This window comes from Actinia tenebrosa, unplaced genomic scaffold (assembly GCF_029948245.1).
Source record: "Actinia tenebrosa isolate PJP-AT-01 unplaced genomic scaffold, QUT_ActTen_1.0 PGA_scaffold17__23_contigs__length_9995812, whole genome shotgun sequence".
Taxonomy (NCBI): domain Eukaryota; kingdom Metazoa; phylum Cnidaria; class Anthozoa; order Actiniaria; family Actiniidae; genus Actinia; species Actinia tenebrosa.
The window spans coordinates 7594971-7622891 of NW_028292577.1; the positions used below are offsets into that span (position 1 = coordinate 7594971).

At 37.7% G+C, this 27921-nt stretch overlaps 3 protein-coding genes across 7 annotated transcripts in view; 2 read left to right on the plus strand and 1 right to left on the minus strand.

The window, feature by feature from the left end:
- Positions 1–27921, plus strand: part of LOC116299307 (uncharacterized) — a 36784-nt gene that overhangs the window by 4406 nt on the left and 4457 nt on the right. For 2 of the 5 annotated variants that reach the window (XM_089031822.1, XM_089031821.1), the window contains exon 2: positions 27141–27214. In XM_089031822.1, coding sequence (XP_088887948.1) covers positions 27169–27214 — 46 coding nt within the window. In that variant the 5' untranslated portion in view covers positions 27141–27168. Of the gene's footprint in view, positions 1–7801; positions 8484–26583; positions 27016–27140; positions 27215–27921 lie in introns of those variants that run through there. The other 3 variants (XM_031707942.2, XM_031707943.2, XR_016120075.1) reach the window with 3 other exon arrangements.
- LOC116299305 (uncharacterized) lies at positions 1689–13451 on the minus strand. The gene is made up of 6 exons (XM_031707937.2): positions 12939–13451; positions 5265–5866; positions 4789–4977; positions 4242–4430; positions 3767–4030; positions 1689–3352 (listed from the first exon to the last, which is right to left on the minus strand). The coding sequence occupies exons 2-6, from the start codon at positions 5788–5790 to the stop codon at positions 2088–2090; spliced, it is 2433 nt and encodes an 810-aa protein (XP_031563797.2). The 5' UTR covers positions 5791–5866; positions 12939–13451; the 3' UTR covers positions 1689–2087.
- On the plus strand, positions 20651–25631 carry LOC116299293 (uncharacterized). Its single transcript, XM_089031998.1, has 5 exons — positions 20651–21363; positions 22061–22252; positions 22634–22819; positions 23171–23434; positions 23987–25631. Exons 1-5 carry the CDS (start codon positions 20859–20861, stop codon positions 25249–25251), a joined length of 2412 nt encoding a protein of 803 aa, XP_088888124.1. The 5' UTR covers positions 20651–20858; the 3' UTR covers positions 25252–25631.

The window sequence follows — 27921 nt, forward strand, 5'->3', positions numbered from 1 at the left end:
GCTAGGGAGCATTGGACTTTAGTCTGGCTCTAACAGTGCGGACACTCGAACCATCAACACTTCAAAGCTTCTTGACATTTTTTCAAAACTATCCAATCACAGCTCTCTGTGCTAGAAAGAAAGGAATCAAACGTTTTTAGGCGCCATCCAATCACAGTAAACGGCGAAAAATATTTAGATGCCTTATTTTTAGCTCACTGTGTGTGAACTAATGAACTGAGTATGCAAAACTGTGGCACAAAGTGCAAACTTTCAATAATTTACAGAAATAAAACAAAAATATCGTTTATTGACGAAGTAGCTGTTATGAAATAAAACTTTACGGCAACAATAACACAAGAGACTCTGAAATCGCACGAAAAATGTTGCAACCTCTGTAAGAATCTGGCTTCTGATTGGATGATTTGGAAAATGTTTAAAAAACCTTGAAGTGTTCATAGTTCTAGTGTTCGCACTGTCATAGGACAGTTGCATGATGGCGTCATTGACCAAATGTTTTGCTTTTCTCATGAGGGAATATAAATTTAAATACGAAAGAAAATTTTAGAAGCATTATGGGTAGGAGTCAATGGACGCCATCATGCAAACATCCTATTAGATCATTCTTCAGGAATAAGAATAGAACGAAGGTTTTAGGAACAGCCTATTTTTCTTCCCCCTCCCACCCTCCCCCTTTTTTCATCCAACGTCTTTTAACAACAACAACAACAACAACTTTATTTTGAACCACTCTCTTATAGGATATACAGCATTTTTTAAAATATATACAATATAGATAATTTATAAATGATTTAAAAACACAGTTATTTATAGTATATATACCAAGGCAGATAAATGAAAAGAAGGTACAGGTTGTCTGCAATAACCACAAGGCTAAGTAAAAACAGACAGCCCGTTCTATGTTATTAAGGAAAGATGATTTTAAGTTAGATGGCACAAAGTATAGTGTTTGTTACTGATATAATATTTTTGGCACTAAATTAAGTATTAAATAAGCAGAGAAAAAGATATAAATAAATATTAATAATAATAAATTATGAGGATATTCAATGATTAATATTTATTTAAGATATTCTCGATTATTGCTTTTTTAAATGAGGTCCTGGAGAGAGCCTTAGTATTTTCATCAAGAGAATTCCAGATTTTTACTCCTTGAAATCGAATATTAAAGATTGCATAATTTGTTCTTGTTTTCGGTAAGGAATAGCTTGACTTTGAAGATAATCTAGTATTATATTTATGAATGTCTTTAATCTTAGTGAAGAAATTATTGAAAACAGGTGGCAAGATAGAATGATGATACTTATACATAAAGACTGATATATAGAGGAATGTGATATCATTTAGTTTGATGATTTCTAATCTTTTAAACAGGGGACTGGACTTTTCATCAAAACTTTTGTCTCTCCGGATCTATGCGAAGTTTATCGATTGGTTCCGAAGTTATGTATTCAGCACTTTTGGGCTTCCTGTGGTGTTACGGACGGAAAATAAATTCATAGCCGACTTCTCATAGCCTTGATTTCATAACTTAGCTCTGTCTTGCCTGCCATATCACGATTGATTATTATGTTACTATAGCTAATCCAGAAATATTTCCTAATAATATTATTTAGGTTATTTATTTACCAATTGTTTAAATCGTGGTTAAAGCTGTGTAAATAAAAAATACCATAAAAAAGAATCGATTCGAATTAATCGATTCAAATCAGTTTAATCGAAGGAAAATAAGTTGATTGTCAGAAACTCTACTGAAACTATAAATGAGTATATGTTCTCTACGTTAGCAACTAATTTCATACAACACCTTGGACAAGTATTCACAGGTCTCTATCACTGCAAGCTCACCGTTCGTCTCGCTTCGATGCAAAGGCACGACTACCTTTCAATGTGATGGTGATGGTGTAAAACCTCTATTATTTCAAAAAGATCTTAATTCTCAAACCAGCCGAAAGTTAGAATTCTTTATTGGAGTTTTAACGGATAGCTTGTGCTGCCCGTGGTCTGATTCTTAGTCAGTACGCGCGCACTTTCGACCCAGTGTCCTGTCATTCTTACTGCGCATGCTCATTAATTAATTATTACGGTTATTTACAATAGCAAAATTTCATAAGATGTACATGAGTGTCTTGAATACACCATGGTTGATCTCCATACGTATCTACACGACTTATTGCTCCTTTGATGCTGGGGACTCCACCTTTAAGTTGAACACTTGCCTCATAAAAGCCATCATTCGGTGATGTGAGGAATTGAATTTGATAAAGAGTATCTTTGATTAAGTTGTTTTCATCCTTTTGACCAAGAACTACTCCACATGAATCGCATCTGTGGTCTTGGCTCGACTGTTGAAATGATTGTACTTTTTCATTGGGCAATTCCAAAAAGGCAGTTTTGATTTCCTTTAAAGAAAGTTTCTTGCAAAGTGTCTTTGATTTCTCTTCTCGTTCTATTAAGTTGTTTATAAAATTCACTACATAGTTCACAACTTGTTTTACTATTGAGCTATCCACAGGGACTCTTTCTAGGTTCATACACGGGCACCAGTGCTCTTCAACTCCAGCACTAGCGCATGTACGATTGTGTGGGTCAATTGGAATAAAAAGGCTTTTTCCAAATTTCATTTCTTTTGGTAGTTTAGGATAGGATAAAATATGCTGAAGGCTGGCATATATGTCAAAGGGTGTGGTCAATAGCTTGGCATTTCGCTGCACGTTCTTGTACAGTTGTGGATACTTTTTAGGAAACCACGTGGGAAAAGTGATTGACATGTGTGGCAGTCGTTCCTCTAGTTTTCCTTGAAGAGTTTTTCTCATGCTTCCATAACGAACACCATGATCTCCAAATATAAAAACAATACTTTCATCTAAATATGATTCTTTATCCATCGTTTTCAGCAGATCAGTAAGATCTTGATCTGCGTATTTCAAAGCATTCATGTTTCCATGGCTCAGGTCAGAAAACAGCAGAAAGGCAAATTTAGGGTTGTTAGGATAACTGCGGAACAGGCTCAAAAAATACTTCATTGTTACTTTATGGAGGGGCTGGTTGGTAGAGCAGTAATCCTTACTGGCATGCTTATCAGCCTCCAGCCAGAAAGGCCTTCCATAGTGATCAGTCGGTGGATTTTGAAAACCCTTCAATCGAAGATTAAATGTTCCCAGACCCGGTGAGTCTTCCGAGTACATTGTAACATACCCACGACTTTTATAATCGTTGAAAATCCATCGCCACCTGTCAACTGGCCTGGCTTTAAACATAGAACGTCTTGCTTCAGGCTGTTCTTCCTCGGGGATTCCAGTGAGCATTGCACATAACTGGGCAGTTGTTCCATCACCAACGATGGTCTCTCCTAGAAAGAAAGACACCGCAACATTAACAGCAAACTTATTTAGGGTCTGTTTGCTAGGGAGGGGAGGATGGTATCAATCAATGCGTTCCTCATTTTTCTTTAAAACATTGCTGATACACTACTAGAGTAAACATGGATTCAACTTTCAACTAATTTGTTGAGCTGGAGTTCATGCAATGATCTTCAGTCAATGCCATTAAGCATCTGTAGCCTGAAGATCATCATAGAAACATGCATTGCAAAAACTATCATTATATATACTTAGCCCCGGGTTGACCCAATCTCTTGCTTTTCTCACCGTTAAAAGTCAGCTTCTTTACTTAGGTACGATTTGAAGATCCTACTTTATGAGATAACCCTACCACTTCAGGGCTAGCTGAACCTAGTAATGAGCTGTAATAGTGCAGTTATTACCTTCCAGAAAGACGGTTGGCCTTGTCTTCAAGTAACTTCTCGTGATGGGCATTTGTCTGACGAAATTCGCTGCTGACGTAGAGTCAAACATTATCATAGCAACATTTACTGGGATCCCTGCAGGTTGGACTTTTCGTTGTAGAACCTCTTGTTTTGGTGCAGTTTGCATATGGACTTCTGTTATCGAATCTTTGCCTTCGGGTCTTGTGATATCAACACGAACAAAATCTGCATTCACAGTTGCATTTCCTTCAAAGGATCCTTCTGTGAAGTCAACATTTAACATTGTTCAATACACAGTGAATATATTCCATATGCGTTCATGTTTGTAATCTCAAAACTAACGTTAACCATTCATAAACCTTGCAATATTTCTGATGAACCAATCAGAACGCAGTGGTCACGTGCCATAGACGCGTGACATCTATCTACCACAAAGATTTTTCAGCAGTTTATCTAATTAGAATTAATTTACCTTTCAATGAACGAAATGCGTATTTCTCTGTGCAGTTTTTCCCAACTTCAAGGAGACCATCGTTTTGAGGAATATCGGGGTGACTTTTTGACTGTAGGCAGAGTTGGCTGTTTTCAACTTGCAGTGTGCCGTCCAAGACGTTGAACTTTGTTGAGCAGTTTTGCTGCAGGGAAAGGTGGTTGGTTTCATCTGTCGATAAATTAAGGGTGATTTAAGCTAAATTTTATGTATGTTTTGGGGAGGTAGGGGTTGGCGGTTGATGTATTTTTTCAAGTTCAGCACCAGACAACAACAACGACAACAAAACAAAAACTGCCAATAAATCAGATTGAAAATTTGCCCCAGTCTGAATGACATCGGCCTTCTCAGGCAACTCTCAAAATTCCCTTTCAGGGTCCTGTGTAAATTTATGTAGGAGGAGGACTGTTTCTCCGATTTCTCTTCCCTGGTCTCTCCCATCAACTTTTATTCTTAGGGACCCCAAGTTCGAGTCCTGGTTAGGTGTGCTTGCAAGGTATGCAAGAAATACTAGATTAATATTACTTACGGTTAACGTGCAAACAAAGACCATTAGAGTTGTATTTTATGGCCTTGTCCGGAGTCATAGTGAACTGTACTCGACCGAGGCAGCAGTCGGAGTGGAAAACTACTTTTTCACCATCATTTGGATTTGCTTGGCCTCCAAAAGGATGAAGACATTTCTCGCTGCTCTTGTGCATTATGCATCCACCAATACCTGTAAAATAAGTCAGTTACAACTTTTGCGCACTAATTTTATCCTTTTTCCGTCGTTCTAATCGTCAAGAAATCCAAGCAATCGCAGAGTTTTGAAATATATATGTAGCTACTGTACTGAAGGTAAATTTGCTTAACGTATTAACTTCAATTGGCACGGATAGTACAGCGGCTATTCTTCATAGCTATTCAAAACTGCAGTATACCAAAGACCTTTGGTAGGAAAAGATGTTTATAGTCGGAAAATACATCTAATAGCCCATGAATTTTGGGTTTTTATTTGCATACCTGGTTCAACTTCATAAACGTTCTTTCTTGCGTCTTGTTTTGAGTTCATAACGACGAGTGGTTCCGAAACGATTGAACTGAAGTCATCGCCTTTCGGGCGGCTGATAATTCTGTAAGCTACAGCAACTACACGGTCTGCTTTAACTCGAAGAGTGTTATTCTCGAAAGAAGAATGTAGTTTACCACAGTCAAGAGGAGGTGAAGGAACTATTAGACTTTTGACGCTTTTGTGGAATGGGTCAAGGACTGGTAACTTGCAAATGGGTTCGTTTACTGAATGCTTCTTGGCCGACAATTGCTGTAGGTAAGCTTGTATTTTTTCACCTCGTACGAGATGATAATCTAAGAGAAAATTGGCTCCAAAGTCTTTTGATGGCGCTTTTTCTTTGTGTTGAAAGAAAAGTCCAGTTAGGGTCATCATCAGTCCCGTACACAGTATTGCCGTGAAAAACCGGCGAAATCGACGACGAATCAAGAAAGGAATGCTAAACAAACTACAAAGGACAACCAATACTAGATAAAACATCCTTGGTCCGAGAAACTGGGAGTTTACCAACAGCTAACCAGTCAGATGTCGTCACTTTTCCTCAACAACGCGTACTCTTAAGACAAAAATAAAAAAATTTTAATTTAATTCAAATTAACCATGATGAATAATCGTGTGTAAAGAGAAATATGAGTGTTCAAAGCGGAGAAGAGAAATAACGTAAACTTTTAGTGCGGTGTCGTCGAAAAACTTAGGCTAAAACGCGTAACAGCCATACATTTTTCTAGTGCGATGCTGGGAATGCTCAACTTTTTTCATGCCAAATTCATTTCCACAGTCTCTTGCTTCGGAGCTTACCAAAACTAAATTTTGATATGTGATAGAAGCGGCCATCTTGAAACCAAACTCAAAATATGGTATCAAAACTCCTAATTTGCATATCTGAATATTGCGGGGCATGGTTATAGTGTTACACCGGTATTTCAACCACAAATCTACGAAAATAATCATACTGAGATCGGCTTAGCTTTTCAAGACCTCTTGAAGTATACTTTCAATACACCGATGCCGAATTTCTTCATTTAAGTTTCATTTCAGTTAGTCCCCAATTAGTTGTATAAATGGGAAGCACCGAATGCGCCGCCTCTTACAATGCGGCCCGAGTTCGAGTCCTGCCGATCTCGATGTCGTATGTGAGTAGAGTTGTTTGTTGGTTATCTCCTGTGCTTCGAGGGTTTTTCTCCGGGTTCTCCGGTTTTCCTCCCTCCTCAAAAATCAACTTCTAAATTCTAATTCGATCTTTGGGCTTTCACTTAGTTTGGAGCCTAGCTCTGTTGTGATTGTCCCACGCTGTGATACAACATCTTACACCAGTCCTTTACATTTTAAATTCTTTAGATTATAGTAGTGGTTATTATATTTTATCATATTGTTTTATATATATATATATATATATATATATATATAGCAGGTCCACATCAGCCGTTGGCTGTCGATGCAATATTTGTTTTAAAATTTTGTAAACCTAACCTGCTTTAACAAATAAAGGATTGATCGATTGATTGATTGAACAGCGAAAGCTTTGTAGAAATACATCGACACTTAAAAAAAGTTATTTTAAAGAAACCAATGAGAACAAGGTGGGCAAGGAAACAAAAAAAAAAGATGATAATAAATAAAATAAACAATCAAAAGACAAAAGAATGGGTTACGTAGTTAAAAGCAAAGCATTCATTATATCCCGTTGGGACTAAGAGTGCCCAATAGGTGAATAAGCCGCATTTCTTTGGTTTTGCGACAATGATTGTTGCCGTTAATAATTGAATAAATGCGACAAAGGACTAGAGTCCGAACGTCGTAAGTTTTTTCATTTTTTCACGGTGTATAATTTACCCTTTTATCATTAGTGAAAGAGAACATAAATATTCCTCTAATTTTGAGATAACAGCAAATTTTATAACATCAGCAGTATCATTTGGATCAGGCATACCATTGCAATTACGTGCATGAGAATCAAACACATAAATACAATCTGTGGTATTTATTAAAGCCATGGTGTAGATTTCTAATATTATAAATGCAAAATTATTATTACTAAAGGCATTCATCTAAGCTGAACGTAAAGTGAAGTATGGAGCCTGCTTTTGAGGCTTGTCACACGTGATTCTTCCTTGGTGAGATTGGTTGTATTTTATCAACCACGATGGGGTTATCATTTGTTTTGATTTGTGCCTCACTGGGCTCTACCACAATAGGTAGATCAGCATTTGTCACCATAATAGGAGATTTTTTTATTTTTTATTTTATTTTTGCCTCAGTGGGCAATCGGTATGATATATTACGTGCGTCAATGGACGACTATTTTGATTCGTTTGCCTCAATGTGCGAGCACCTGCGAGCTCTGACAGGCAGAAAGTTAAGTGACAACCTCTCGGTATGTTTGTCTTTTAAGTGCACTCAAGTACATTATTATTATTATTATTATTATTATTATTATTATTATTATTATTATTATTATTATTATTATTATTATTATGTTTCCTTCCGTAAGGATCTGATCTATGGTGGCGGCGGTCCAGTATTGGCAAAGTCTGAGCACATAACAGCACAGAAAAACTCATGAAAGAACACTGTCTTCCCTGTGAAATGTCATTAAATCGTTCATGACCTTGATAAATGCTTCCAGCAATAAATAAGTTTGTGGTTAGTTTGACATAATTAGAGTACGAAAAAGACCGAAAACCATCTCGACAACCCACAAATCGAGATTCTCGACAGCGTCTCGACAGACCAATGATAATGACTAATGATACTTGAGATTTCACAATAGTGCTTATGACTCGGAAAACTGAAAAATTGTACAATATACTAACGTCCAGATCAATCCATGCATGGATTGGGAGGGTTTTTTGTTAATGGTTTTGGTATCCGTGACCTCGGCTGTCTGGTGAGCACCAAATTATTCCAAAGGCCACAAATTCGAATTTGAATTTGGAATCGCTTTCTCACTTCTTAATCAAGATAGGATAGTTTGGTTCGTGTTAATGCATGAATTTGGCAGGATCATATATATATATATATACACACACACTTGATTGCAGAAAGGTTGTAGCATACATTTATACAAATATGAAATGAGATGCAAGATATCAAATGAGATGCAGAAAGTAAAACATACTTAAATACGATTGCTTAACCACGACATTTTGTGGAAAATACTTTTTTAACTTGACTTTGTGCAATACTTATGTCTCTGATACAATAGAAGATAAATAAGACCAAATAAGTATCTTTTTAAAGTTTTGCACCTTATTTGATATCCTGCATCTCATTAGATAGATATATGTATAAATGTATACTACAATCTTCTTGCAATCCTTATTTGATTGGCAGATTGGTCGAAGGATGCTTTGTCGGATGAAAGGGATGACAGTCGTCTGTTGATGCCGGCAGGTATGTTGTTGGTAGTGATTGGTGGATGGTTGCTCTCACGGTGGACGTACTGCAGTGTAGTGTTAGGCTTTATGTAGGGCTGGTAGGTATTTTGGTTTAGGTTGAAAGTAGCATCTAGGAAGTTGATGATCTGCTTGTTGGCTTCGATGGTGATGCGTAGTCATCCTTTTCATTCGACAAAGCATCCTTCGACCAAGCTGCCCCTCCATATCAAAAAGCACTTGACGAAAGCGGATACCAGTACATCCTAAACTACGAACCAACCGCGACCACAAAACGCAAAAACAGACAACGAAACGGCATACTCTGGTACAACCCCCCATTTAGCGAAAATGTCAGCACCAATATCGGACAGAGATTCCTTGGCCTAGTTGATAAACACTTTCCTAGAGGCCATAATCTTAGGAAAGTCTTTAATCGTAACACCATCAAGATCAGTTACAGCTGCATGAACAATGCCAAACAAATCATTGACAATCACAACAAGCGCATTTTACATCCACCGAGAGACGACAACGACACCGCAAACAACACAAAGGACAAGAAAACATGCAACTGCCGACAAAAGAACAATTGCCCGCTTAATGGCAACTGCCTCCAATCATCAGTTGTATACCAAGCCACCGTCACAAGAAAGGACAACAACACTACCGCAACATACATAGGACTCACAGAAAACGACTTCAAAACAAGATACAGAAACCACACCGCCTCATTCCGCCACGAACAACATAAAAACTCGACTGAACTCAGCAAATACATCTGGACTCTCAAGAACGGTAATATCAGCTACTCCATTTTATGGCGCGTCCTATCTTCAAGCTCCGCCTACAACAGCTCCAGCAAAAGATGTAACCTTTGTCTTAAAGAAAAGTTTCTAATAATTTATCGACCGGAACTCTCATCATTAAATAAGCGCAACGAACTTGTATCTTCATGCCGCCACAGAAACAAAGCATTATTACGCAACAGCTAAACTACATCCACTAATTAATTATGTATACTTTTTCTATATAAATGATAGTAACGAATATTCTTATCATTAAATCCCCTGAAGAGTGAAGCAATTCACGAAACAGGCTTGTCGGGAAAAATGTTGTCTTGACTTTTTCTTCTCAAACAAATATATATATATATATATATATATATATATATATATATATATATATATATATATAAGAAATCTGTGAATCAATTTTCCGTAAAATAGTGCTCAATACATCGATAGAAGTAGAGCAGAATAAGAGCTTCTGTTGTTCTAATTTTCACCTCACTGAACAAAGCAAATCCATGTCTATTGTGTTTCTTTGTGTGGCATTTAAGCACTGCCTGTCAAAAAAGTTTGATGGAAATACAAAAGGTATAATATATAAGTATATATATTGAAAACGCAGAATTTTTCTGAACGTTCAGATTAAATGTCAGATAAACGTTTTCATGTTCGTTCAAAGATTGCAACAAATAGTAAACTGATTTTGATAATCATGCTTTTTATTCACTCAGTAAACAAACATAGGAGGCTGACAACTTTCTAATTTTCACCTCACTGAACAAAGCAAATCCATGTCTATTGTGTTTCTTTGTGTTCATTTAAGCACTGCCTGTCAAAAACGTTTGATGGAAATACAAAAGGTATATATATGAGTATATATATTGAAAACGCAGAATTTTTCTGAACGGGTGTATATATATATACACACACATATATACCGGATTACCATATTAGACCGGAACTCTCATCATTAAATAAGCGCAACGAACTTGTATCTTCATGCCGCCACAGAAACAAAGCATTATTACGCAACAGCTAAACTACATCCATTAATTAATTATGTATACTTTTTCTATATAAATGATAGTAACGAATATTATAATAATAATAATAATAATAATAACTTTATTTAAGTCTCTATCTTCTAGCCGGGCACAAGTACCCTACTAATCGGGGAGACTATAACATAATACACCTTTTGCTGTTCATTAACCGCAAAGGAATATTCATTCAAGCGAAAAAGCATTATCATTAGCGCGAAGAGGCACACAATAACGCGAACGGAGTTTCAAGAGCGCGATGGAACATTCATTAAGGGATTTAGCATAACATTGGACAATCATGAATATGTTTGTGCAGGTTCATTAGCGTTTTCGAAGTTTCATTAGCGCCTTTGTGCAATCAATAGACAAAACCACACATTCGATAACGGTTTTTGGACATTCATTAGCGCAATACATTATTACTTTACTTTTTACACGGGAATTGTAGGATTTTAGCTAGAAGGCAAGGCATTCCACTCGGAGAGCTAAGAAAAAGATTGCTTCTTAGAGCGACTACAAGAAACATAAATGTTATCACGCAACAAAAATGCATGCAGTGGTACAACCACATGCAAACCTATCTTCCCAGATGTATGAATAGAGAAGCAATTCAAGGATAAATACACTTCTTTCTTCAATACCTAACGCCATGTTTTCTTTGTAAAGAACGGTTATATTCATGGGTTGTAAAAAATGTAAAGAAAGCTAAAATCCTACAATTCCCGTGTAAAAAGTAAAGTAATAATGTATTGCGCTAATGAATGTCCAAAAACCGTTATTGAATGTGTGGTTTTGTCTATTGATTGCACAAAGGCGCTAATGAAACTTCGAAAACGCTAATGAACCTGCACAAACATATTCATGATTGTCCAATGTTATGCTAAATTCCTTAATGAATGTTCCATCGCGCTCTTGAAACTCCGTTCGCGTTATTGTGTGCCTCTTCGCGCTAATGATAATGCTTTTTCGCTTGAATGAATATTCCTTTGCGGTTAATGAACAGCAAAAGGTGTACTAGAAATGTAAATGATAATATAAACAGTAAATAAAATTTAAATTTAAATATAAATATAAATGTAAATATAAATATAAATATAAATTTAAATTTAAATATATATAAATATATAGGTAGATATAAGTCTATGAAATATAAATAGAAATATGATTCCGTTAAAAAAAAAAAAAAAAAAAAAAGATAAATAAATATAGATATAGTTTCGATATTTGTTGAACTCACTCAGTTCTCATAGTAAGAGTAAATAGATAGATTAATATGATTGAAGCGAGTGTTACTTTATCAACTTAGTCAGGTCTGAAACTCTTATTCCTTTCTTAAATGCTTGAAGGGATGGCGATGATCTTAACGAAGTACTAAGCTTAGACCATAAGTGTGGTCCAAAATACCTTAGGCTATTTCTCCCATACTTTACAGTGCTATAGCTAGGCAATGAAAAGTCTATGTTCCTTAGATTATATTTACGCGTGGGTGATTTAAATAAGTCAATTAAAGTTCGTGGTAATAACTTATTTTTGATTTTATACATGAAGATCACAATGTTCTGGAGTCTTCTGTTGTACAATGTGGTGAGCTTATCATTAAATCCCCTGAAGAGTGAAGCAATTCACGAAACAGGCTTGTCGGGAAAAATGTTGTCTTGACTTTTTCTTCTCAAACAAATATACACACACATATATATATATAACTTATGACTGCACATTGAGTAGCAAACACACAGTACTAGTTGCATTTGGCTTTCATTACAAAAACGCTTAAAGTAGTGAGTTACCTAGTTACCTATGGACAACACAATCTTTAGTTAGGCATCTTTTTTTAATATACAAAATTCGAAGAAAAGCCGATTAGATAGTTTGGTTCGTGTTATTCGTGTTATCCGGCAAGGATTGGGATGGATTTTTTAACATAATTTTGGTATCCTTCGGAGCACAGTCGCTGTCTCGCGGGATAATGACAACACAATATTAAGCGGCCAAACGTATCTTTTTTACTATGAAAAAGTCGAAAAAAGCCGATAGAACTTTTACAAAATGAATTCCCCCCTTCCTAGAGATTATTCTGATGAAGTTATTTCGGGATTTTGAGTTGAAAAAGACCGAGTGAAAATAAAGTCTTGTCTACGTAAGAAAATACATGATATCGTCACATGTTAGAAGAACACATTTTGTAACAATTCTTATGAATCGCATTCTAAAAATAGTAAAATAAACTTAAATTTTATTTCATTGATAACTTATATTAAACAGAATTGACATGGCCGCTTGGATATACAGATTTTACCTTGCTCCTATTGACAATACCTTACTCGTTCGCTGCGTTCACGCCTAAGATATCACCTCGACATTTGAATGCGTATCTATGCGTAGCCATGTATACCCTCTATATAATTTTTATATGAACTTACCTTGAAGAGAAGCAAGAAAGCAGAAAATCAAGGACATTTACTATTACTTCTCTTCACAGAAGATACCCTGCGAGCAGAGTCTCCTTTTAACTCCTATACGGGCGAGAGAAGGAAAGGAGACTCTGCAGAAATCGTGTATTTCTTTTGTAGTGCCGTTATCCAAGAATCTGGATAATGAGATGCATAATTTCAGGTTTCATACTGGTTTAAACTGGTTTTGATGCGCGAGTCTGTATTAAATAATATGGAAAGATGAGAGTATGTGGACCGCGTGGCACTAATGAAATAGTAGAAGATAATATAGGTAAGTTGTAGTGCTTGGGAACGAGGTTATTCCGGGCGAAAGCCCTTGGAATTAAATTCGGAAAAATTAATTTCCGACCTCGCTGGGATTCGAACCCACGACCTTCGGAATTGTACTACCGATGCTCTACCAGCTGAGCTAGAGGTCAGACTGAGAGCAGGCCGGGGTGAAATAGATGTTAGGTCGCGGTAATTATGATGCAAAGATGAGAGTATATAATATAATATGGCCGATGACCAAAATTGAGCCCGCATCGTATCCCAAACTGTAATTTCGAAAGCGATCTATATCACGTTTTATCAAAACAAAAATCAATTTCAACCAATTACTCATCAAAGGAAATCGCTAGAAAGTTTTATGGATGCCAAAGACCCGTTTGTTTCGCTGCAGACAGGTCATGCAAAGTCACTTATTTTCCAGCTTGTAACTCCGATGATCAAACATCTTCCGAAGAAATCGATCCAAACACTAGTCGATACCCTAAAAATCCTCTTTTGACGGCAATAACTCCGCTCCAGGCACTGATGAGCGACCAAATTTCCGCTTGTGAAAAAATAGTGCTTCAAACTGCTAAGCTTGATGAAATTGAAGCAGTGAAAGAAGAACACGAGATCATCTTTCACTGAGGTCATGACAGTAAAAACATGTTTTAAGCGGTAATCGTGTTCGGACAGGAACCGGAAACCATTTATAAAACGAGTGAGTTTGTGAACGAGTTAGTTTCTTAGCAACCGCTGCGCATGCTCAAATAAAATTGTACACGATTTCTGCAGAGTCTCCTTTCCTTCTCTCGCCCGTAGAGGAGTTAAAAGGAGACTCTGCTCGCAGGGTACACAGAAGACCGAGGCAGTCGTTATTTTTTTAACGCCTTTATATGTTATGTTTCATTGCCTTCGGCATAACTTTTCCCGAATAGATTCCGAAGTTAGTTAGGAAATTCCATATTTGGCAGCCGAACTTCGGAAATTCAAAACGAAGGTTCGTTATGAACTTTATGAAGTTCGTCGATCGGTCGCCGCGAGATGAACTCATTGAATGGATTGCAAATTAAGGTCTTACCTCTTAATTCAAGATAGATTGATGGTGAATCAATTTACGACTAGAACAACACTGAAACTTGTATTTTCAAAAAGAGATCGATCTCGTGTTCGGCGGAGAAATCCCTTTGGGAGCAAAAGCGTTATTAATGTACGAGCTAGAAAAATTGAGAAACGACTCACCGCTACCATTTCAACACTCCAAAAAATTGAAAAACCTAAAATACCCGATAACGAGTCCACTTCTTCTACTTCTCGCAAAGTAAGTCGATTTATATTTTTTCGCTCACATCAGCCGTGTAATTATACGTGAGTTACTTGTCTAAACCCCGGTCTAAACGTTAGTGAGTCGCACAAAGATAAAAAATTCTGTATTAAATCTTCCTAGGCAATTTTGCCAGCTTTCGAGGAGCAAAGAAACAAACTGAAATTACAGTTACAACAAGAGCATACTGATCGGGAAGAAAAATACCACTACGTTTTCAAGGTTGAGCTAGACTTCAGCAAAGCTTCGTCTCCATATTCGTTCGCTGAATAAAGCACAGGCAGCCAAACCAGTATCACCCCATCATTATTGCATAATTAAGTGAACAAGTCTACCAACTCTCTAGTATTCTTCTGAAGGTATATAAATTTGAATAAGAAAGAAAATATACAAAACCTTTTTGGTATTAGTAATAATGATAACGCCATCATGCACAAACGTCCTATTACTTTCAAAATCTTTTTTAAAAAACCCTTATTTTTGCATAGGAGTTTTACATGGTCGTTGAAGTGGGGCAAAACAGCAATAAAAAGAGTGCCACTTCAAGGCTGAGTATACTATGCCCAGGTTTAAAACCAAAAGAGAAAAATATAAATAAAATGTCCCAAGTTTGGAATCACTTGGCACTTCTTAATCATGATAGGATAGTTTGGATCGTGTTAATGCAATATAACTGCCAGCCATTTAGTGTTTTGAAATCGTTTTCTCACCTGCATGAAGCATACACATAGTGCTTGAATTTGCCTTTACTTGCAAAAGCGTTGAAAGTTGAGAGGAGGCAGCATGGTCGAGATGGTCGATCAGTGCACCACCTGGCCAAACTGAAACTACATTTCAGGATATCTGAATTTGGAAATTATTTTCTAGATATCAAGACTATTTTCTGGATTGAAGTCAGAAATTATCTTTCGAAATCTAAATACTACAATGACACTTTTTTATTTGGTGCATTAACAACTTAATACGTTAGAATATACGATAGTATATAGTTTAGTAGTTGAGGTGCAGTAAGTTGACTGGAATTATGACCTGTACGGGCTACACCAAGCTAGTCAGCTAGCTATCTATTATATAATTACAAATGTTTGGGCCAAAGTCAAAGTTTTCAGGGAACACTTCAAAAATGTTCTCACATGACTTCAAAAAATCGTTGGAAGACGAACAATGCTGGAGAACATTAAAAAGCGAAACTCTTACTTGCACTTATTGTGTAGGTGTATCGTTGGTGTAGCACTTATTGTGGTCATAGCGTCGGTCTCGCCATTCGGCTTGATGAAATCGGAGTTCCGCAGTGGCCACCAGCTCGAGACTGTATTTGTCCATGTTTCTAATTAGTTCAATTTTTTTTTTTCGGCTGTCAAATGCCAGTTCCGTGCGTGATATCTAGGACGTCATGCTAATCGCATTACAGTCAACTAAGTTCGCTATTCTCACTATGGAATTTGAGCACGAAAAGCCCAAAAAACGAGATTCTTCACATCAACGTTTATTTGCATGAGTCTCGGGTTCTCGTGGCATGCATTTTGTCACCCTGCTCCTTATATAAGTTATCCCGTTCTCTCTGGACTTTACATCTTAGCTCATTTGTGGGAAACGAGAAGTAAGGGAAAAAACTCCCACTCCCCCACCCCGTAGCGATGAATGACCATTGTCACATAAGAACTATTGAAGCTAGTCGCTCACGAAGCCTCGAGTCTTATTCCATTCGTGCCTAGGGCTTTGTGGGCGAATTCTCATAGTGCAGTTTGCGTATGACTGTGAAAAGCTCACGGCACGAACACGGTCGTGACACGGCAAGGGATACGCTAGACAAGTCACATTGCACGAGAATTTACTCTCCATACAATCAAATACCCGAAACACGGTATAAACACGTTGCGGACACGGTCACGACAAGATCACGGCACTTTTAGACCAATCATATTGCACATGAAAAAAATCAGCCAATTAAAATTCTAGAAAGCATCACGATCACTGCACGGCACGCTTACGGCACTGAGCTTTTCACAGTCATACGAAAACTGCTCTAGTGAAAAATATATAACAGTTAACGTCGAAAGATTTTTCGCTTGCAGTGTCGTCGGGTTTTTAATACCCGATGAATCTATATTCTTAAAGTTTTACCCTTATTCCATGAATTATTTGTAATTTTCCCGCCAGTTTTGTTTTTTTTCGCCAACTATTCAACTAAATTCAACTTGCTTACATAATTTCATTGTATTTCTATCATCGACATCCTAATATCAGTTAAGGGTAGGTTGTTTGATGAGTAACTAATTAAAACTACGCTATGAGTATAATTGAGGAATGCGTTTTATTCTTGTTGTTTGGGATTTATTTTTTAATTGGAAAATGTATCAATCTATATTGTATACGTAATAAGAGCAATTGCCCTATTTCACTATGACGTCACTGCTTGTTTATGTGGGGGATAGAATCGCCAAATCCAATAAAAATTCAACAAAATTTGCTTCTAGCGAAACAGTTTAATAAGATATGATATGTGTTAATACGTACTATATACTTTTTCTTATATTTTTTTCCTCGAAAGTTGGTCTGGTTGAAGCCGGACCAACGTCCTGCAATAGCTGTGACCGACAGTTATATTAACAAGTTAAAGAATTGAATTTATGAAATAATGACATATATGAAAACTACATTCTCTGCATTAAGAAATAAACAGAGCGCTCCGCTGAAACTTTAGTAATGCATGCATGTTTGTAGAAATAAGTTGTGAGGGTTCCCTGGTTCCTCAATCACCTTTTCAGATTTTCTTGTCCCGTTCTAACGCTATAGTAATTTTATATTTAATGTTATATATATTAGCGTATCATTTTGTTTCGTGATCGTTTTCCTCACACATAGATCTACACCTACTGATAAGATAAAATTAAGTAAGTAAAACCTAAGGCCCCGTCCACACTGTGCCGGATAAATTTGAATCCGAATTTTTATTTATCCGGTTAGGCCTACCGTCCACACTAGTCCGGGCGAATCCGGAACAATTCTTCACCGAAAACGGAACTTTTCGAATACGGTCTCCAGAGTGGAACAATTTGAAAACGCCTGCTAGCCGTATTTATAGTGTGGACGGAGAACATTTCGTATCCGGAACTTTTCGAATACGATGACGTCATGATTGTCATGAGAACATGGCGGGAAGGCTACAAATTCACCGCGGGCTCAATTTCAGCTTCGATGCGCTTGCTCAGATGTGCAATGAAGCGTTTTTGCCGCCTCTGATCGGACTAGTGTGGACGCGAAACATTTTCTCCGTTTTCATGTGTGGGCGGAAAACATTTTTTTCCGTTTCGGTGTGAAAGTTGCGGATTCAAATTTATCCGGCATAGTGTGGACGGGACCTTAGATATTAGCCTGCAGAGCAGGCGTTCTTTTGAGGAAGAATCCGACACCCCGCCGGTTTTTCCCCAAACCCAAAAGAATAGTCAAAATCACGTTTAGTTCACGTTCGACAATTTCTGTTATTATTTTTTCATACATCTTCTTTGTTATTCTTTCAATATATTTGTAGAAAGTTGTTTGTATGCCACCTTAAATATGGCGTAAGACATAGCCAGTTCCACTTTGCATTGTTTTGATGGAAAAACGAACTCACTTACTATTCTACCTGGAGATGCGGATTTTCCGACCAAATTTCCAAGATGCGGCAATTCTTCATGTCCCTGCGGAGGGAGTGTTTCATTGTCATCTTAGTGTCCTGTGAGTTCCAAGAAAGCCACGAAGGAAAGCGCGCTGAGAAATCGGCTTTTTCCACGAATCGAGAGTACGTAAATGTTAGCTGCTTTATTGAGATTTATTGCACAACATGAATTTAAAAAAAGTTTCTTTTACAGGAAATCAGCGATCCACCAAATGTGGCGTCAGAAGAGACTGCTCAAGACAGCGAAGATGACAGTGAAGAAAGGTAATCACTTAAGGAAACCTTTATTGTATCATGCTTTATTAGTAGTAATTTATACTCTTCCCTTGCCTCAAACAGAGTCATTAGACGTCGAGGAAAAAACCTTCGCGCGAAGAATGATTTTTTATCTGGAGTCACTTGTGTCCCTTGCAGAGGACAGCAGCCGGGTAGAGGGCGAAAGATTGCGCCGGAAACTTAAGGTAGATGAATTTTGGATTCTACAGTCTCATTTTGGCACAGAAAAACTCTTGGCCTTCCAAAGTGAGCTTATCGTAAACTTTCAAGAGGAGATACCAGAAAGTGAGCTAACTGAAATAGAAATATATAAGTGTGAATAGAATTGTGAAAAGAACTTAAACTTTGATTCCAGATGCTCCGAGTATTTCAGGAAGTGGTCAAGCAAGAGCGAACGAAGAGGAATTTCAATGCACAGTTTCTACATTTATTCAGCTTTCAGAAAATGTATACTTTGTTGAGGTTTCGATTAAAAGGTTTTGTGCTATTAAGAGTTGAATGCACACTGGTCGCTAGGGGTACCCTGATACCTTAAAAGTTGACTGCACTTCGGTCACGTCGTCTAAAAAAACTTGTCCCAGTGAGTACACAGATTTAGCATCATACTGTCGATTTGAAATACACTTGTAGTTAGCATAACAGACGCTATGAAGGCGATAAAAAAATCACAATTGCCTCGGTCTTCTGACAAGAGTAGTATTAGGCCCTTGGAGGCCCTCGGAAGCTCCTCGGAGGCCGTCGGCACTTTTCTTCGCTGTTTCGTCGTGGCGAGTTGTGGCTGCTTTGTCGTTTACAGTTTTGTAGTATTAGCCAGCGGTGATATTGCCGCCATTTTTGTTGAAGTTTAGTCTAGATACGAATATGGAAAAGTAAGGCTGTTTTCCACACAAAATTGCAAATGCATGACGAAGAATTTAGCTCATTTATTGCATCTTTATCCTCATTACTTCAATTGAAGTTTCTATGAAGCTAATAAGCATAACTAGCGGCTTTTACCGGCTGACTAAACTTTGGAGTGCTTGGTAGTGCTTGGCATGACAAGATATGAAGTTAAGAAGGTACGAAAAATTTCGGTTTAGTTAAACGTTCTATTGTAGTTTATCAATACATGCTTGTGACGACCCGATACGTGCACCTTACCCTATAACCTGACCCTGAATTTATCTAAAGAAGGCCCGAGCAATGGTTGAGAAGCGGCTGAGCAATTTTTCGGGTAGAATTCCTTCGTCAGCCATTGAATTTTACAGTATAATATCTGTCATAAGCCCCATATTAAAGCTAGCCCTGACAATATTTGACCCTAAATTTGACCCAACATTTCCAATAATTTGACGAGAAGGCGTTATAAAAGGTGTAAAAAAAAGTGTGCATATGTTATGCTGTTGGAAAACCATGTCAAACAAACGAATATTAGAAATGTTGACGTGAGTGTTTGTTCAAAATCAAACTTGACCTAACATTCATCCTGCAATAACGAATTACAGTATAACAACTATAATAATTATGACAATGACAATGTAACAATGACAACAACAATGTGATAATGATAATGATAATGACGATGACAATGACAATGGCAATGCAGGGCCGCGGACCCGGGGGGGTTTTCACATGATTTAAATTGTCGGTTATGCGCTTTTATTGTCATTTTATCACTGAGGCAGTGCATTGTTGACAATAAACTTGCCCCTTGCAGTAGTGCACAGTCAGAGCATGTGTGTTTTGTAAACAAAACATTCACATCAGTCTCTAACCTCTTGATGCAGCAACCTTGTTTGGGTTGCCTGTGTATATAGAGAATGCGAGGCCATACCGGGGAAATCTATTGTTCCAGTTCGAGTCAACATGGCTGCCACATGATAAAGGTCCTTTGCAAAAAAATTGGTAATTTTTTTAAGAAAATCCTGCGAATCCTTTGGGACAATTGTCTCCTCTTTCCTCCCCTCCCCCCGTAAACTTGACAGTTACGGTGGGGAGGGGGGTCGCAGTCAATATTTTTAATTCGCGCGTTTTGAGTTGAACTAATGATTTACGATTTTAAATTGAATTTTAACTTTTCACGAAATCGAATAAAACAACCACGCATTACGCCGCACATTTCAAGCCTAGAAGAAATCACTCGTCTGATCACCACGAATCACGCTCTACATTTTGCTATTTTCACGTATCACGCACTTATATTTGAGCCCGAATCACGTGTCACGCGTAACCCCGGTTGTGTACGAAGGATGTATTTGCAGGCAGTTTGATCAATAGCAAACCAGAATGCGGAGTCTAGTGAGATGGACTGAAGCATTTATAATCTAAAATACCAAATCATCACTCGTTAGTCTTCGGACGTCTCTGTGATTTTCATGCATCTTTGGCGCCCAAGAAGATGAGGTTTCGTCGTCGTCGTCGCTTTGTTTTTGCTGTGACAGGACTCGCCATGATGTTGTCGTGGGTTTTATATATTAACAAACATTCTGATAGATTTAAAGGAAATTCATTCTATTCTGTGAGTAATGAACCTATTTGGATTGCCACAGAAGAACCCGTGGACCTTTACGCAGGAAAAATACGGCGCCAGCTTATTATGACAACAACACTAAACGACTCAACTATTGTTCAATTGAGCGCGTGTAGACTACCGAGTCTTGATCCATTCCACCCTAGTTTAAAATCCCTTATTCAAGAGCTTGATCCTCTTGATTGTGGAAAACTACATTCGAGTTTTGAGAAGAGTATTCTTCACGTAAAGGGAGAGGACGTAGTTTCAGTAAAATACCGAATCATTAGTCGACCCGAGATGCATGATTTCGGCGTGAAGCTTTCAGACCCTGTTGAAATCGAAAACATCTACAAGGTCGAGGAACCGTCAAATCTCTATCCCATAAGGCCAGGTTAGTTTTCTGATAATTATTGGTAGACTTATATTGTATTACTTAATGGAAAATACCACTATAAAGCGTATTTTGGGGCATTTATTTCTCGTGGTTTTGCTAATTCATAACCAGTATTTACATTAAAAATACGTGGCTATACGGTTACACTAAACGACATCTTGTCTATCTGTCCGTTTGGTGTATCGCATTACAGGCTAAGGTTTTAATTAGTTACAGATACACGGCTGCAGTCTTTCTTGCTGGCAATTCAATCTAGGTTTTTGTCCCGGGGGGGGGGGGGGGGGTAATTGTTTCAGCAAAAACGCAGATTTTCTAATGTCCCATTGATTACATGTGTGAAATTCAAGAAAACTTAAAAACGTTTTCGTCAAAAACTGTCTTTGTTGAAGTGGGACAATGTGTTACTGGTTTTTTTACTTGACGCAAACGAAAGATGTAAACTCGACAGGTATTCGTCGTTTCCCTGCCATTTCACTTCATTTTTAAACCCGGAGAAAACCCTCGATCAAGGGAGAGATAACAACCTCCGACAGGGTGTGTCCAGGAATCGAACACGAGATCCTAGAGGTAAAAGGCGACACCCTGCCACTCCACTCTTGATTCCTTTATAACCGAACCCCCTTCTCAAAAATAAGTGAAGCAGTCGCTTTTGTATACGAGTTATTTGAAATCATGACTGAATACTGTTTTGCAGGGGATACTGGCTGTATAATGCACAAAGAGAGTGAAAAATGTCTACACCCATTGGGAGGTCAAGACATACCTAGTGATGGTGAAAGAGCAGTCCTTCATTCTGACTGTGGTCTTAGCCGTTTACACTTCAAGATGACGTCATCTGGGGTCCTTAGGCATGTTCCTAGTGGACTTTGTCTACATGTGAATACAGGTGAGTAACCGTTGGGTTCTTGTCCTCGTGCTCTTCCTTCTTGTCCTCGTCCTCGTCCTCGTCCTTCTTGTCCTCATCCTCATCCTTTTTGTCCTCGTCTTTGTTCTTGTCCTTCTTGTCCTCATCCTATTCCTTCTTGTCCTCGTCTTTGTTCTTGTCCTCATCCTTGTCCTTCTTGTCTTCATCCTTATCCTTGTCCTCCTCCTTCTTCTCCCTCTCCATCTCGTACCCCATCTTTCTTCACCTTTTTTTCTCCTTCTACTCCTCTCCCTCTTTCGCCTCTTTCAATTCACACACTGAGATTTGCTCAAAAAAAATTACTAATAACTGATAGTGCTCCAGTTATGCTGATTAGTATAACAGCGCTATTTCTTTCTTTAGCAAATGCTAGCAACCATGTTACTTTTGAACCCAAATGCTCATCAAAGTTTAAGGATTTGAATGGCAAAGTCCGAGTCGCCAAAAGTCAACTCTGCTTACAACCAAGAAACGAATCGCCTGAAAATAACGACTTCCTTGAAGCTGGAAAAAATTGCACGCATAACTTTTATTTTTACAAAGTAAAAGGTATAGTTCAAGCTTGTTTAAATTGAAATTTTCTTTCATCATCATCATCATCGTCACAATCATTTTTATCATCATCATTGTAGTCATCATCATTGTCATCATCATCATCACTATCATCATCGCCATCATTTTTATCATCACCATCATTATTATCATCACTATGATCATCATCCCCATCATCATCGTCATCATCATACCATCATCATCGTTATCATCACCATCATCATCATCACTATGATCATCATCCCCATCATCATCGTCATCATCATACCATCATCATCGTTATCATCACCATCGTCGTTATCATCATCATCACTAATTGCCACTTTCGTTCAATTCGATTTGATTCAGGTGAACCTTTTGAAGGAAATGCAACAGTGAATGCAGATTTTGTTCGTGTTGATATCACAAGACCCGAAGGCAAAGATTCGATAACAGAAGTCCATATGCAAACTGCACCAAAACAAGAGGTTCTACAACGAAAAGTCCAACCTGCAGGGATCCCAGTAAATGTTGCTATGATAATGTTTGACTCGACGTCAGCAGCGAATTTCGTCAGACAAATGCCCATCACGAGAAGTTACTTGAAGACAAGGCCAACCGTCTTCCTGGAAGGTAATAACTGCACTATTTGATCGATAACCATCTTTAATCTAACTTTTTATCCTATCAGTGGATGTTAATAGCCAAGGACCGCGGACCATCCTAACAAGTGGTTGGAGGAGGGCCAAGATGGGGAAATATAAGGGACTAAAAGTAGGGGCTAAGATTGGAAAATTTAAGACTATGTATGGTCTCCGTCTCCGCGGTCCCTGAATTAGCTATACTTCATTTGACAGCTATTATTCGATTGGCTGGTGACACAAAGCAACCTTGTGACAAGCTTTTGTAAACATGGTTTTTTTCCAGTAAACATGGAGTATCATTATAAAGGATGAGGAAGTAATCCATTAGCTTTGGTTTTTACGCCTCATTGTTTTCTCATTTTCCACCACGTGTCATTCCTTTGAGAATAAGATTCTTTGTTTACGTCTCATCCAACATATATTTTTTTCTCGATAATTAGTGGTTGACAATGAGTAGCAATACTCGAGTGAATGAAGTGTGGATTCAATCGAGAAAACAGTCAGTTGGCCCACTATTGTTAATGCTGTGGTGTCTTTCTAGGAGAGACCATTGTTGGTGATGGAACAACTGCCCAGTTATGTGCAATGCTCACTGGAATCCCCGAGGAAGAACAGCCTGAAGCAAGACGTTCTATGTTTAAAGCCAGGCCAGTTGACAGGTGGCGATGGATTTTCAACGATTATAAAAATCGTGGGTATGTTACAATGTACTCGGAAGACTCACCGGGTCTGGGAACATTTAATCTTCGATTGAAGGGTTTTCGAAATCCACCGACTGATCACTATGGAAGGCCTTTCTGGCTGGAGGCTGATAAGCATGCCCGCAAGGATTACTGCTCCACCAACCAGCCCATCCATAAAGTAACAATGAAGTATTCTTTGAGCCTGTTCCGCAGTTATCCTAACAACCCTAAATTTGCCTTTCTGCTGTTTTCTGACCTGAGCCATGGAAACATGAATGCTTTGAAATACGCAGATCAAGATCTTACTGATCTGCTGAAAACGATGGATAAAGAATCATATTTAGATGAAAGTATTGTTTTCATATTTGGAGATCATGGTGTTCGTTATGGAAGCATGAGAAAAACTCTACAGGGAAAACTAGAGGAACGACTGCCACACATGTCAATCACTTTTCCCTCGTGGTTTCCTAAAAAGTATCCACAACTGTACGAGAACGTGCAACGAAATGCTAAGCTATTGACCACACCCTTTGACATATATGCCACTTTGCGACACGTTATTTCATATCCCGTTCCTCCAAGAGATCTAAGATTTGGACAAAGCCTTTTTATACCAATGGACCCACAAAATCGTACATGCGCTAGTGCTGGAGTTGAAGAACACTGGTGCCCGTGTTTGAACCTAGAAAGAGTCCCTGTGGATAGCTCAATAGTAAAACAAGTTGTGAACTATGTAGTGAATTTTATAAACAGCTTACTAGAGGAGAGAAAAAAGCCGAAAAGAGTTTGCCACAGGCTTTCTTTAAAGGAGATCAAAACAGCTCAAATGGAATTGCCAAATAAAAAAGTCCAACGATTTAAGAATTCTCTTGCTAACCGAAAGTGCGATTCATGTGGAGTAGTTCTTGGTCAAAAGGATGAAAACAACTTAATCAAAGATACTCTTTATCAAATTCAATTCCTCACATCACCGAATGATGGCTTTTATGAGGCAAGTGTTCAACTTAAAGGTGGAGTCCCCAGCATCAAAGGAGCAATAAGTCGTGTAGATACGTATGGAGATCAACCACGGTGTATTCAAGACACTCATGTACATCTTATGAAATTTTGCTATTGTAGATAATCGTAATAATTAATCAATGAGCATGCGCAGTAAGATTGACAGGACTCTTGGTCGAAAGTGCGCGCGCACTGACTAAAGATTATTTTTCAAGCACATTATTTGAAGAGAAAAAAAAGGCCGTGAAAACGCTTTTTGTCAAGCCAGAGACGGCGCACGCTATAAAATTAGGACAGTTTTTACGGAATTCAATATTTATATTTATGTGGATAAAAGCAAGCATTATCAGTTTATAAAGTGAAAAAAGTCTCGCTTCTGCGAGAGCGTTTAAGGTTTCATTCTATATATTAAACCAAAACCATGAACAATAACCTGACTATTGAAAATTCTTATTCTCATCTGGAACTATTCTTTAAATAGAAACATTTTAAAGCCTTATAATTTTACGCAAATTTTATATTATTTATTAAAATAGTTTTTTCCTACTCATTGCTGCGCATGAGATTGCTTCTTTATTGTTATGTTTTTTTAATGTTTTTATTAAAAACTTGATTCGCAGTCTGATTGGCTAATCCGGCATTTCTTCCCATATCAGCTGGTTACCAGTTCCCTGATTGTTGCTAAGCTGCAGTCACAAACTAATGATCGGCGGTCGTGCTCAAAATGACATGCGTGTTTCCCAAACTGCTCAACGAAGGACTATCATAGTATTATAGTTACTTGGATAGGCTCAGTAGAATCCTGATCTCCTTTATACCTTTAAATGGGTTGTGAAAAAACCGCATTCGTTTTGAGTGATCCGGAAATTTGTAAACTGATCTTTTTAACAGAAGACCACTTCCAATATGACATCTATATTAATCAATATTGGGAAATTCTGACCACGATCCCAAAATTAATTATGAATTTGTTCAACAGTAAGACCAGGCACTTCCAATATTGCTCCTATATTGATGAATATTGTTGATTTCCATTTCCTCGTCTCTTGAGATTTCGCGCACATAAGCGTCATAAATACTATCTTCAAAATCTACTCTAGATACAGACGCGAAGTGATGTACTGCTATACAAAGAATTCTTCACAAAAGAATCTATATATAATGGGACATTTATTATAACATTTTCTTTCGCTCTCATACGGTTTTTGACAGCTTAGATGACGTCACAAAGAATGTACATGGGATCCAACTAATCACAGTTCTCATTAGATTGACCAATCACATCGTACCATAAATTGCTTTTTTTTTTTTTTGTAATAAAATAGTGATTCTCGTCCTTCGACTGAATAAAAACAAAAGTAATGCTATAGTTCCTGTAGAGCGTGTTTTGACATTTTCGTAGTTGTTAAGGCAATATTGATAGTTTCCTATACGATATCTACAAAAACATTTTCAAAGTTGCATTATTTTAGAGGCCAATTCAATCCAACTGGCACGCGTCGCTTCGACGACGGATAATTTCATTTCCTTTTGTAGTTTCGCGATAAAAATCTCACTCAAAATCGCAAGAACACTTATCTTGGGCTCCTATCGCAAGAGACGGCTTAGAAAATTTACAGCCCTAAAACAAATTCCCCTGAGTGGTATAAAGCGTTAGACTCACCACTGAAATATCGGGAGAGTTCGGGAGCATTCCAGACCCAAAACAATAGAGTCACGAACAAGACCACGGTGACGTTAGGCTTCAGAAACCACTTTGCAAAAAGGCGGCATTATATTTATCTGAAAGCTATGAGTGACACCGAAGTCAAAAGAATATTGTAGAGAGAGTTAGGCGTTGAAGAGGCTTTGAAGAGCAACTGAAGCTAAATTTTGGATTATCAGTGAAGTATACGAATACAATATTTTTTTTGGTTCAAATCCTTTTAAAATATTGGAGAATTTGTCTGAAACGAGATAAATACAACTGCTAGGGTCAGTTCATGAGAAAGCTGTCAACTTAATTGTTCACAGTTTATTAATACAGAAGAATACGAGACAGATGAAGTCGGAGTGGGAGCCGTTTTACGTTGCAGTTGTCTTCTCTGGTATGTATATTTTTATTACCAATTTTGTTTTTATTAGTGTTTTTTCCCCCAAAAATTATGCAGGAACACAGGAAAACACTCGACAGAAATAAGTAGAAAAATATACTGCATTTTTGAAAATGTCACTAAATGAATCATTTAAAGCGAAAGCTATAATTATTGCCAACTTTCATTTAGCATTTTATTAAATTACGCTTAAGGGCTACATTTCGAATTCACTATATACGTATACTAGATCTTTTTGTACTCGTCAAAATGCCATGGAATTCCCAATTCTATATTATCGTTCCACATGCAGATTAAAAAATATTTTCTTTCTGAGAGAGCATATCTCCAATCCCACATCAATCATATCTTGACCCAACCAAGATTTTTAAAAATTACGTTTTGATTTAAATGTGAGCCTCAACCAGGGTTCATTAGAAAGGTCGCCAAAGGAGGCTCGGCCGGATTTCTTGGGGAATAGTCGTCTGAGCTAACCACAGAGCATCGAGTTTCATGAAAGGAATTCTTGAATTGATGGAGATCGTTGGACTAACGGCACTTTGCTGCAAGCGTTAATTTAAAATGTTGATGGAAGTTTGAAGTGTCTTAATGGAAAACTGTCGGGTTTTATCTATTAACGTTACCTTTAGCGATATTTTTAATTCACCTTTTCCCTTTCCCCCACCCATTTTTTTTCCCGTTTTCTATTTTTGGATTCATCG

What these genes read in the sequence shown, in the direction of transcription:
- LOC116299305 (XM_031707937.2), bottom strand. Translation starts at nt 5,790, where the DNA reads ATGTTTTATCTAGTATTGGTTGTCCTTTGTAGTTTGTTTAGCATTCCT. An exon ending in CGTTTATGAAGTTGAACCAG is followed by an intron (nt 4,978 to 5,264) that starts GTATGCAAATAA and finishes CTTATTTTACAG; the next exon opens with GTATTGGTGGATGCATAATG. An exon ending in GCCAACCGTCTTTCTGGAAG is followed by an intron (nt 3,353 to 3,766) that starts GTAATAACTGCA and finishes CTTTCTTTCTAG; the next exon opens with GAGAGACCATCGTTGGTGAT.
- LOC116299293 (XM_089031998.1), top strand. Translation starts at nt 20,859, where the DNA reads ATGAGGTTTCGTCGTCGTCGTCGCTTTGTTTTTGCTGTGACAGGACTC. An exon ending in TCTCTATCCCATAAGGCCAG is followed by an intron (nt 21,364 to 22,060) that starts GTTAGTTTTCTG and finishes ACTGTTTTGCAG; the next exon opens with GGGATACTGGCTGTATAATG. An exon ending in GCCAACCGTCTTCCTGGAAG is followed by an intron (nt 23,435 to 23,986) that starts GTAATAACTGCA and finishes GTGTCTTTCTAG; the next exon opens with GAGAGACCATTGTTGGTGAT.